The 12,738-nt window shown below is 39.2% G+C and overlaps 1 protein-coding gene across 3 annotated transcripts in view; it reads left to right on the top strand.

Moving 5' to 3' along the window:
- AGTR1 (angiotensin II receptor type 1) overlaps window positions 1-8,432 on the top strand; it is a 67,551-nt gene extending 59,119 nt beyond the window's left edge. For all 3 annotated transcript variants that reach the window (XM_075937685.2, XM_075937683.2, XM_075937684.2), the window contains exon 2: window positions 1,857-8,432. In XM_075937685.2, the coding sequence (XP_075793800.1) occupies window positions 1,906-2,985 (1,080 nt within the window). In that variant the 5' untranslated portion in view covers window positions 1,857-1,905 and the 3' untranslated portion in view covers window positions 2,986-8,432. The remainder of the gene's footprint in view (window positions 1-1,856) is intronic.
- Window positions 8,433-12,738: the final 4,306 nt, after the last annotated feature.

Genomic DNA, 12,738 nt, shown 5'->3' with positions numbered 1-12,738 from the left:
TTTCAATTGCAATACAGAATACCAAGTATACAGTGTTCACTTTTATATTATTGCTAAAAATGTTTGCATTGAAAAAAACAGTATTTTTCCAATCACCTAATACAAGTACTATAGTTCAATCTCTTTATCATGAAAGTTGAACTTACAAATGTAGACATTCAAAACAATGTCAAACTTTAGACTCTACAAATCCACTCAATCCTATTTTTTTTCAGCCATTCGCTCAAACGAGTTTGTTTACATTTGCAGGAGATAATATTGCCCATTTTGTGTTCAAAGTGTCACCTGAAAGTAAGAACAAGCATTCATGTGGTATTGTTGTAGCTGGTGATGCAAAATATTTACATGCCAGATGCACTGACAATTCATATGTGCCTTCATGCTTTAACCACCATTCTGAAAAACATGCATATGTGCTGCTTGATGACAATCCAAAGCAGTGCAGAATGACGTATGTACATTTTAATAATCTGAGTGAGATGTCACCAAAACATTGATCTTTTTTGGACTGTAAAAGCGACGAGGAGTCCTGTGGCACCTTATAGACTAACTGAAGTGTTGGAGCATAAGCTTTCGTGGGCAAAGACCCACTTCGTCAGATGCATGTAGTGGAAATTTCCAGAGGCAGGAATAAATATGCAGGCCAGGATCAGGCTGGAGATGATTTTGGACTGTAGTTTCTGCATCAGAGTGTTGCTCTTTAAGTTCTGAAGGCATGCGCCGCTCCTCATCCCACTCAGATTTTGGAAGGCACTTCAGATTCTTAAACCTTGGGTCCACTACTGTAGCTATCTTTAGCAATCTCACATTCTTTCTGTACCTTCTTTATGTTTTGTCAAATCTGCCGTGAAAGTTTTCCTAAAATGAACAGCATAGGCTGGCAAGCAATTTAAATATATAATTGTGATTAACTGTGTAATAGACTATACTATCACATGAAATTTATGGCAGAATGTGGGTAAAACAGATCCAAGGACTCCAAAGAGTTCATTCACAAATTTAATTCATGCATATTTTTAACAAGTGGCATCAGCATGGAAGCACGTCCTCTGGAATGTTGTGCAGACAAGAAGGGACATAGAAATATTTAGCATTTCTGGCCCAAAAAAATACCTTGCAGTGCTGGCTACAAAACCCTCATGTGCATGTCTATTCTTATTTTCTGATGACATTGTAAATAAGAAGTGGGCAACATTACCTCCCTTACATGTAAACAAACTTGTGATTGGCTGAACAAGAAATATGACCAAATGGTCATTTAAGCTCTAACATTTGCATTGTTTTGTTTTTGAGTGTAGTTATGTAACAAAAAACCCCTACGTTTTTAAGCTGCACTTTCACGATAAAGAGATTGCACTACATTACTGGTAGGAGGTGAACTGAAAAATACTATTTTTGTTTACAAATATTGACACTGTAAAACAGTCTAATGATTTAAAGTAAGCAGTTTACGTGCTGTATTCTGTGTTGTAACTGAAATCAATATATTCGAAAATATAGAAAAACATCCAAAATATTCCATAAATGTCAAGTGGTATTCTACTGTTGAACAGTGTTATTAAAATGGTGATTAATCATGATTACTCATGATTAATTTTGAGTTAATCACATGAGTTAACTGTGTTTAATTGACAGCCCTAGTTTGACCTATATCCCAGACTTTAACAGAGTCAAATGGAGATGTTCAATTAATGAAAAATAGATTAGTTTCTCATGTCCTCATTTAGAAGCAGAGTTAAAATTTCCTTCAGTGAACTGCATTCATCATTGCTACATAGGATATAATCTTGAAATTTAATTTTTTTAAAAGGCCTTTAAAAATCCTCATTCATGAATGCTTTTTCTTTTTCACCCAGATAAAGTTTATACTGTTCCTGAAACCAAGTCACGACTGAAGCAATCAAGATGAACCTTAATTCGTCTACCGAAGGGACTGTTAAAAGAATCCATGTTGACTGCCCTGTTTCAGGAAGACATGGCTATATATACATTATGGTCCCAACCGTTTACAGCATCATCTTTATTGTAGGCATATTTGGGAACAGCTTGGTGGTCATTGTCATTTGCTTCTACATGAAATTAAAGACTGTGGCTAGTGTCTTTCTGTTGAATTTAGCCCTGGCTGACTTGTGTTTCCTAATGACTTTGCCACTGTGGGCAGCCTACACAGCCATGGAATACCACTGGCCTTTTGGCAACTGTTTATGTAAAATAGCATCCGCTGTGGTAAGTTTCAACTTGTATGCCAGTGTGTTTCTACTCACATGTCTAAGCATTGACCGTTACCTGGCTATAGTACATCCAATGAAGTCCCGACTTCGGCGCACCATGCTTGTTGCCAAAATAACTTGCATCATCATCTGGCTGCTAGCAGGACTGGCTAGTTTGCCTGTCCTAATTCACCGTGATGTATTTTTTGTTGAGAATATGAATATGACAATTTGTGCTTTCCGGTACAAGACCCATAATATAACACTGCCTGTTGGGTTAGGTTTATCTAAGAACATGTTGGGGTTTTTTATTCCTTTTTTGATAATTTTAACAAGCTACACCTTAATCTGGAAGACACTGAAGAAGGCTTACCAAATTCAGAAAAACAAAACCAGAAATGATGAGATTTTTAAGATGATTGTGTCAATAGTACTTTTCTTCTTCTTTTCCTGGATCCCTCATCAAGTGTTTACCTTTCTGGATGTATTAATCCAGCTACGTATCATAACAGATTGCCAAATTGTTGATATTGTAGATACAGCTATGCCCTTCACTATCTGCATCGCTTATTTCAACAATTGCCTGAATCCCTTTCTTTATGGGTTTTTTGGAAAAAAATTTAAAAAATATTTCCTGCAACTACTAAAATACATTCCACCAAATGTCAGGGCACATCCAAGTCTAACAACAAAGATGAGTTCATTGTCCTATCGACCATCAGAAAACTTAAGTTTATCCATGAAAAAGGCTGTAGGGTCTTTTGACATTGAGTGATGTCTTTTGCGCTGTATGGTTCAAGAACAGCTGAAATTGCAAAAATGTCAAAATTCACCTACATTCCTGACATTACATCTTACTGCAATTACTGAGACATTAAAACACCTCCTAGAAATTGTCTTTGGAAGATTTAGCAGTGGCCTTTTGTATTGTCTAAAGGACTGTTCGTTGTTTTTATTTGAAGCAACTCAAGAAGATGGAAACTTGGGAGGTTTTTTGCAGCCTGCCTTCGAGCTCAGAACTTTGGAAGAAGGGTAAATGATGCTCCTGCAAAGATCTCAGAACTTAGGTTAAAAAACGATCATTTGTGAATTATATGAACTCTGCAGAATTTGCAGAGATTGTGGAGAACACAACTATGTCTGAAATATGGAAAAAATATCCATTTTCCTTGATACAAATAACCACACAACATTACATTTATATACATCTAGTTGGTGAATACATATTTTACATAAACAGATCTCATTCCCATTTTAGATTGAGATTTAAGGACTTCAAGACTGTGTTAACATACCTTTGTGCTATTATTCATTTTAAACATGGCAAAGACGCTATAATATAAAATGAAATGCAGATTTATTTATTAAATATAAAAAGTATAAATCTATACTTCTATTACTTATATTTCATATTAGAAAACATTACTTTTTACACACACATTTTTAATCACTATGTTAAATGTAGCCTGGGTATTTTTATGGCCATAGTTTATATATAAACCAGTCTTACTCTCATTTGACAGGGAATATCTCCCGTTGATTTGAGTGGGATTACTCAGAGTGAATTTTTATTTTATGTGACTAAGAGAACGAGAATATGCCCCAATTTTGGCAAAAAAATTGTCACCTTGTTAACAAGCTTCGAAAGATCAGCCAAAATTATTTTCATGGAATAATTACAGTACTAAATCAAATATAAATGAATTAATTTGACCCACACAGAACATCTCAAACTGTCTAAAATTGTTCCTGGATATTCAGAGCTCCACAAAGCAAAAATATAATAATACTTACTGGGATAAATTCTGCTCTCAAGTCATAGAAATGAAAATGTATGACCACATTTGCCCCTGACTTTTCAATTTGCCTAATAAAAACTTTCCAGAAATTTTTGTTCAAGTCCATTTTAAAATTGTCTAATCTGCCCAAAAAGCAAATAATCTATTTACAACATGGTCTGACAGAGAAAGATTAAGATAAAGTTACTCATCACAGTGGAGATTACCATTATAAATTCAGTATTTTTACAAATTAGAGATGACATACTTAACTAGTTTTGAAATCGGTTTGTGAGTTGTAGGATTATCCCTAATTTCTGAATATAAATTTATATTATATACAGAGCAATATTATTCCAGGATTTATTTTCTGGAAAATGAAAGGCACCATTATTATATTTACTATATTCATTTTAATATTAAAATTAGACAGTTTAATATCTAAATTTAATATTTTAAATTAGACAAATATATGCACGTGATAATCAACTAAACTTTCTGATTTTGAATTTTGAAGTAGGAATATTTCATTTTGCCATTATATTATATATTTTGGGTCTCACCTACCAGAGAGCATCCATCTTTTCCATTTGCAGATTGGCTGACTGTGGATGCTGTCTGCTGGGCTGGGCCATTAATGTGCTTTGGATACTCATGTATCATCTTAAAATGAGAGATGATCTCCCTGTCTTCTTGTGCATCTGAAAACTAGTTCCCCTTTCCATCTAGAGTCTGCGTTCCATAAGAGTAACTGACTCACAGGCTGGTGAGTTTATATTTTAAATTATCTGGGCGGGAGGAACAATTTAACAGCAATAAATGAACATGGAAGTGCACTGGTCAGTGTTTTTGATCACTTTGAGCCCAGGAAAGCTTATGGGTTAGTAACAAGTGCAGGAAAACTACTGCTCAGGGTTCTAAGCCTGTACAAATCCTGAGGAAGTAAGATGTATACTTGGATGTGTGACTATGGGAGAGACAGTGAAAGGGTGCATGTGATGTGTTTTTAATGAACAACCAACCCCCACATTAGTATTTAGAGGGAGCAGGGAATTAATCTTTTTCTAAGTAATTCTTTAGTCATGACTTTTATTGGAGGGTTGGAAGAGAATAGGTGCTAAATGTGTGTGGTTGCTAATCCAGCATTTGCAAAAACAAGTAACAGATGGTGGATAAAAAACTAATCTTAAATCCAGGCTTCCAAGTGTGCAGCCTCCAGGGACCTAGGTAAAGACAGCAATGCTAACTGTTTTCAAACAGAGTCAGAAGAGTGGGAAGTCCAATATGTGCCATTCCAGAGCCCTCTGCAAATCCACCACATTGTAAAAAGTCTGTCTGACCTAGTTGTGTGTAAGGCGGAGATTAGGGATGTTAATATTGGTTAATTGAATAGTTGATTAACCTCACATTCTTATGGGTTACTCAATTATTCTGTAGTCCCCGAGGGTGGGGCCACAAGCCAGTGCACTCTAACCCTATTTCCAAGGAGCCCCCTGCCATTCCGCACTTCTGCCTCTGTATCAGAGGCAGCAGCGTGGGATGCTGGGTGGGAGCTGGTCCGCGAGGGGAGCCAGTATAAAAACCAGCTCCCTTCGCGGACGGGCTGCCTATCGCCCCATGCTGCTGCCTGTGACACAGAAGCAACAGTGCAGGGTGGCAGCAGCCCCTTTCTGGGGAAGGGCGGGGGGGGGCGATGTCTGAGCTCCTGGACTTGGCGTGAGCCGGAACTGTGCCAGGCTGCCAGCCCACATGGCTCCTAATACACTTTAAATGCAGAGCTGCAGCTGGGGTAGGTCCCGGCGCAAGCCAGAACTGAGCTGGGCTGCTGGCCAGCCTGCTAAAAAATGTACTGGCAGGGGGAGGGGAATGAATGTAGTCTATAGCATTAACCTATAAGCTTTTGCTTATTGGTTAATCCCTAGTGGAGCTAAGGGGTGACACAGACCTCCCTGCTTCCTGCTGCCAGGCTGCAGAGTGCTAGCGCGTAGCTACTACTTCACTTCAATGGCCCTTTAATCAGGCCCATGTAATTTGTCCACAATCTAAAAACTAATTTATACAGGCCTAAGGAGAACAAACTCCTACAGGCTTTAATAAATACACCGTACATTGTCGTTCTATGCTCGAAGAAGGATACTGGATGTGATTTAATTGGGCTACAACTAAATTCTTAAGTGTCTGGGAGTACCCAGCAAATAAAAGTGTCTAGTGCAGGTTATTCCAAATTAATTTCAATATATATTGAGGGGGCTCCCATGAGCCCACCCTCTTATTTTGGTCCCAGCCCACACTGTTTCTGCTCCTTTAAATCCTTTACCAATCCATTTTATCGGAGCATTATATCTCTTCCCTATGGAGTATGGGCAGTGGACAGCCACCACGCATTTATGTAATGAGTTGCAATGATACAGCTTAACTCCCTTGTCATGTTTGCCCCAACTAAGCCCCCTCAAACTGCTGTGGAGAAGATAGAAAAAAAATCCATTTCACCCTGGCCATCTGGCAGTGAAGGAAAAATTTCTTCACAGGCCCCCAAGCATGGAGTAACTTACACAATGCCCTCAGCAAGTCCTGACAAAACCTTGGGTTTTACTACTTCCGCCAGTGAGTGCTGCTCTGCATGACTCAGATAAAATAGGACTTTTCCTATACTAATCTGGTCTGCTATAGTGCCTCCTCTCTTCTGCTAAACTTGGAGGGAAGGGAAATGAACCAATGTCCCTGTGCTGATTTGGGCTGCATCAAAGTCACTCCCTGGCTCCCTAGCCCTACTAGGGGCACACACCTTTTCCAGCAAGCCAGCCAAAGGTGCCCACCACTTAATGTGTGATAAGCTCATAATAATCTGACAATTTTTAAAACAGATGCATTTATAGATCATCTTTCATCCTGAGAAAGACCAAGCACTTTACCAACTATGAAAATGGCTCTGTAATTTCCTCTGTTGGTATGAGAAACTCCAGCAGCTGTTAATGGGGTCTCTAGCTGTGAACCAAGGACAGCATACAGTCCTAAATACAGGAATTACTTCACCCAGTCCTGTCACTTCACAAATACATGCTGTTGCCAGGCTTGACTGAATATTTTGTATTTCCTTTCTGCTGGCAGAATCGTGTTTAAGCTATGGTCTGTCCAAAATGTACATTATATTTATTTCTATTTATTGTGTAATAACACTTTATATGACTCATGTTTCATACTGAACATCCTCCTAGATTGTCCTTCATGTTCTTATGCTTCATATATGTGCATGCTTATTGGGCTAAATGCCAGTGAAGTCAATTGAGTTATATCAGGAATGGATTTGGCCCATTATTTTAATACTTTCTGTATTATAATGTTTGTCAAAGTACCGCAGAGTGACTATTATGCAAAAAGGCTGTTTCTTATTTTCCAGTATTATTATTTCATTAAGATTCTCATCATCCACTTGAAATTCTGGTGGCATCAGTGGATGTGTATGTGATTCTCAAGCTTTTCCTCGTGTAGCTCAAGAAATTATTCATTTCCCATCAATGTGACTTCCTGTCCAAACATACTGTATATTACAATTGTAAACACTAAAGTTCCCAAAACTAAGTTTTGCAATGGAAAGAGGAAATCTCAGAAACACTGGGGAAAAAAACAACCCAAAAGTGATGGGCTGTTTATATTGCAAATTTCCATTTGCAAAAAATTATTTTTAGTAGGTGATGTTAAAAAAATTCAATGAAGCCTCTTTTCATTTTGTGTTCATAAATAACTAGACAAAGTTTTGAAAGGCCTCTCTTTGAAAATGGCATAACCAGATCCAGATATAAAATATCTGCCCTCATCAAGCCATTGTTATCCCACTGCAAGGCCAAGGTCTCCTCAACACTGTCTCTACATCATGCTGAAGGGCTTGACCAAAACCCCATGACACCTGTGGTTGTAAGACGACGAGGCTGTGTTATCAATCATCAAGTCTGCTTCCCCAGTGACCTTGCTACCAAGGCTGAACTAGCACATCGTTGATCTTGATAGCACAAGTTGTCAGACTCATTGCCAATGACTAAGTACTCATGCCCTCGATGCAAGCCATGAGTATACACTCAATGGGGGGACTAAGATATTAATTTAAATCTGCATAGCAGTGACTAATGTGATAAATATAGTGGCTAGTGTGGTGTCCTATAACTTTAAATGTATGTATGAAAAACTAAGCAACAAGATTTTAAAATGTAGAATTTTCTATAGTATTTTTGAGCAAATAATGTGTAAAGTGGTAAATGTGATCTGTTTGTTGCTTTGATTTTGCTGTCATATATATCTCTTGTATCCTGTTATTTCCACTCCAACTCATCTGAAGAAGTGGGTTTTACCCATGAAAGCTCATGATTCTATATATTTTTGTTAGTCTCTACTGTGCCACAGGTCTACTCGTTGTTTGTTGCTTTATTAGAAATAATTTTAAATTGCATAAGGCTGCCTTGTTTAATTGTATTATTTGTGTATAGTGTAAGAGTTGCTTCTGTTGTCTTTATTATTCATATTAATGCCTAGATCAACATTTACTAGATTATGTTTCACAGGGGCATCTTTCCTGTTTATGTTGGTCATTTGGGAGTGACCGTTAAAATGTTTCCATTTTATTATAAGTACTCAAGAAATAATGCAGTCATGATAAGCTGAAAACTGGAGAAAGTGGCACAGAAAGGCCACTCAAATGAAAGGTTAGCTCTGTTCCTCAGTCAATATCAGCCATACCAAAGTTCTCCTAATTAATACTTTTTTGTATCTGCTGTGCTACATGGAAGGTTTGATCTAATTCCCTTTGGCATAAATACAAAGGCTCACAGTGTCTTCATTGTAAATGAGATTAGGCCCTAGCCTCCATGGAGTTTTTATTTTGCAAAAAGAATTCAGGATTTGGCCCAAAAAGAGCACTTCAAATTTCTAGGCTGAAACTAAGGATGTAAGAGACTACTTGAGTAGTTGACTACCCAATAAGCATAGGCTTATCTAGTTGCTCAACTAGTTCTTTTCCCCCCTCTGCTGCCTCTGTATCAGAGGCAGCGGGGGAGAGAAGGGTTAGCAGGAGCCTGCTTAAAAGCCAGTTCCCCCCAGCACCATCGCCGTGGGGTAGGAGGAGGAGGGCAGGGAAGACTGAGCCCCAGCAGTCCCAGAGGCAGCCCAAGCCACAGGACTGTTCAGTCCCGGCTCGCACCACTTCTGAGAGCTAACCCCGCTGCGGCTCTGCACTTTAAATGTAGTAAGAGCCCGCTGGGCATTTAAAGTGCAGAGCCGCAGTGGAAGCGCCCCCTCCCCCATCAACTAGTCAATGGAATTTCGATTAATTAATGGATACTTAACATCTTTAGCTGAAACCAAATGGCATCAGTCCTGTCCACATTTTGACTCTGGAAACCCTACAAAGCCTTAGCAGTGCCTACCCCACATGCTTAGCCTACTGGAGGATTCCACACTGTAGAAAACAGATAAGGATCTTAGTACATCTGGGCCTATACATTTTGTATTTAACTTGCTTAGTCTCTATGTACTTTAATTATCCCTATTACTATTTGTATTATGCTAGTACCTAGAGGCCCTGGTCAGGGCCTGTTATAATAGGAGGCATACAAACACCAGAGATGACACAATCCTGCCTCATGGAGCTTACAATATAATTGCGGGGGAGGGAATAGTAACAGTATCTAAAGGCCAACTGAAAAATTATAAAGACTATTTATGACCAAAGTGCAAACATTTCAATCATTTTCATCCAACGGGCTCTTAAAAAAATAATTTATTCTAAATTAAGTACAAACATTTTAATTAAAAAAGAATTCAAATTTGGTCTTATTGCCGCTGAAAAAGGGAAACAGGGTATTACAAAGGTTTTATTTTGGAGTTTTCTCGGGAGCAGGACAACAAAATTTCCCATTCAAAAAATGCTTCCCCAAAATGTTAATAAAAATAAGTTTTTTACTATAAAAACTCACATACAATAAAAAGTGTTTGGGCCAAAATATTTGTCCCAGATCTATTAGTGGTTTGCTTGCCACTGTTTGGCATCTCTTTCATAAGAGGTTGGGGGTTTTTCCCCTTAAAAACTGAACAGATCAATGGTTTTCAACCTGTGGTCTGCAGATCCCCAGGGAGGTCTACAGGGTCCATGAAAAGTGACTACAAAATACAAAGTTTCAGAGCCCAGAAAAGGCTTTCTGTTCCTCTGATCAAAACTATGTGAATATTCCCATCTACAGGGCAAAACACAGAAGTGTTGTCATTACTATAGAAGCCTACAATTTAGTGTCCTTTCTTGTGCTGTGTCAAATGCATGCTGAGCATAAGCAACATTTTTAGTTTAATTCTGTTCAATCACTTTTCAGTCTAAGACTAAGGTAGGAGTCCACAGACCACAACGTGAATTTCTAAAGTGAGCCACACTTCAATTTGACATTGGTTAGGGTCCACAAATGAAAACAGATTCTATATCTATAAAAGGCAATGTACTGCAATGTTTATGAGCATTCGCTATCCATAAATAACCTGAGATCACATATTCCTTAGTTTATTACACAAAAATATGCACCTATTATACATAAAATATATACATAGAAAAAACAAATCAAAGCAGAAAATAAGAGTCTAAATATTTATTTTTATAACTTAGAGTGTATTTTTCCACTGTGAAAAATTATCAGGTAATAAACACTAGCCAAGAGTGTTTATACACACCCCAATCCCCTTACTGAGTACAAGGTGTACCTGTATGAGCACCAAAAAAGAATGTAAGTGACCTTCAGTGAACTCTTCAGTGATGTGATATAAACAAGGTTTGTGAAGTGTACATTTTACATAATAAAATATATTCATTCTGAAACATTTTCAAGAAGCTGGCTCAGGTGATTACTTTAGTATGAATGTCAAGAACATTTAGAAGAGATAATATGTAATTTCCCCATATTATATACAGTTCAGTATGATATAAAGCATCTCTGTGCTTTCCATATGCAAATGGTATATATCTGATATTTTTAATTGTGAGTAATTTCTCTGGGTATTTACACTAACTTTGACTACTACCCATGACGTTTCACTCTTTTAGGCTTTAAAGGAAAGCTGAAGAGTAGATGTGTTTATTGCACAATCATTAAATAGATTTTAGATAGTCATGTATTTATTACTAGTTTGCAATCAACATTTAGACACAAATCCAGTAGTAATTATACTAGTAACCTCAGAAATAGTAATGGTTTTTCACAAAAGGTTTTCCTGTGGAGTTTTTTGATCCATCAGAAATGTTAAAACAATCTCTGCCATTCTTAAACTATGCACTGGTTCAAGTTAATTTTCAGTTCATAACCAGTGGTGGTTCGTTCAAGTTTTGTTCACCTACAACATCTAATCCTCCTGGTGCACAGTCCCAGCTACTCTCTCTCTCTACCCTGAGCTACCCCCCTGCCCACACACAGACCTATCTGCCCCCTCCCTGTACCCTGAGCAGTTTTCAGACTTTTAGAGGTGAACCCCCCACCAAACCCAATCCAGACAGGCTGGTCTGCTGAGGTAAGTCAGGGGATGGTTGAGGGGAGAAAGTGCCACCTTCTCATGGAGCTGGCTAGGGGCTAATTTAGCTACAACCAATCAGAAAGAGATCTTGGAGTCATCATGGATAGTTCTCTGAAGACGTCCATGCAGTGTGTAGTGGCAGTCAAAAAAGCAAACAGGATGTTAGGAATCATTAAAATAGGGCTAGAGAATAAGATGAAGAATATCTTATTGCCCTTCTATAAATCCATGGTACGCCCACATCTTGAATACTGCATACAGATGTGGTCTCCTCAACTAAAAAAAGATATACTGGCATTAGAAAAGGTTCAGAGAAGGGCAACTAAAATGATTAGGGGTTTGGAACGGGTCCCATATGAGGAAACATTAAAGAGACTGGGACTTTTCAGCTTGGAAAAGAGGAGACTAAGGGGGGATAATCCAGGTGGCGGTGCGGGGCTCGCGGCCAAAGGACGTGCGGACCGACAGCTCTGTCATGCCTGTGCAGAAGCGGCATGCGGCGAGAAGCCTGCCCGGCGCAGGTGCATAGGGGACCCGACCTGGCGGGCAGGAGGACCCAGGGGAGGCAGAGGCCAGAGAGGCACGCTGACGCAACCCAGCGGCACCGGCATTTAAAAGAAGGGAAGCCAGCAGGGAAGAGGGGAGGAGACTGAGCAGGGCAGGGGGCCTTCAGCCGCAGACTCGATCCCCAGAGGGGGACCCCGGAGTGGAGCCAGGTGGAAGCTGTGGACCGGAGGGCTGACGAACCCACAACACGGGACGGGAGGACCAGCACTGTGGCAGGCTGCTAGAGCGCAGTGCAGCATCTCGCACTGGGCGGTGTGTCTCAGGGACGGGCATGGAGCAGCAGCACCCTGGAAAGGACTTAAAGGAGAAAAACGTAGAGTTGTCCACCGCCGCGGTGGACATAAGGGTGGGGTTGCAGCCCCATAACCCACAACCCCTCCGCTTACAGGGAGATATGATGAGGTATATAAAATCATGAGTGGTGTAGAGAAGTGAATAAGGAAAAGTTATTTACTTGTTCCTATAATATAAGAACTAGTGGCCACCAAATGAAACTAATGGGCAGCAGATTTAAAACGAATAAAAGGAAGTTTTTCTTCACGTAGCACAATCTGTGGAACTCCTTGCCTGAGGAGGTTGTAAAGGCTAGGACTATAACAGGGTTTAAAAGAGAACTAGATAAATTCTTGGAGGTTAAGTCCATAAAT

The sequence above is a fragment of the Pelodiscus sinensis genome, chromosome 10, assembly GCF_052426305.1.
Source record: "Pelodiscus sinensis isolate ZL-2025 chromosome 10, ASM5242630v1, whole genome shotgun sequence".
In the NCBI taxonomy this organism is placed as follows: domain Eukaryota; kingdom Metazoa; phylum Chordata; order Testudines; family Trionychidae; genus Pelodiscus; species Pelodiscus sinensis.
The sequence above is the reverse complement of the archived record's forward strand: the minus strand, read 5'-3'. Positions and strand labels throughout refer to the sequence as shown.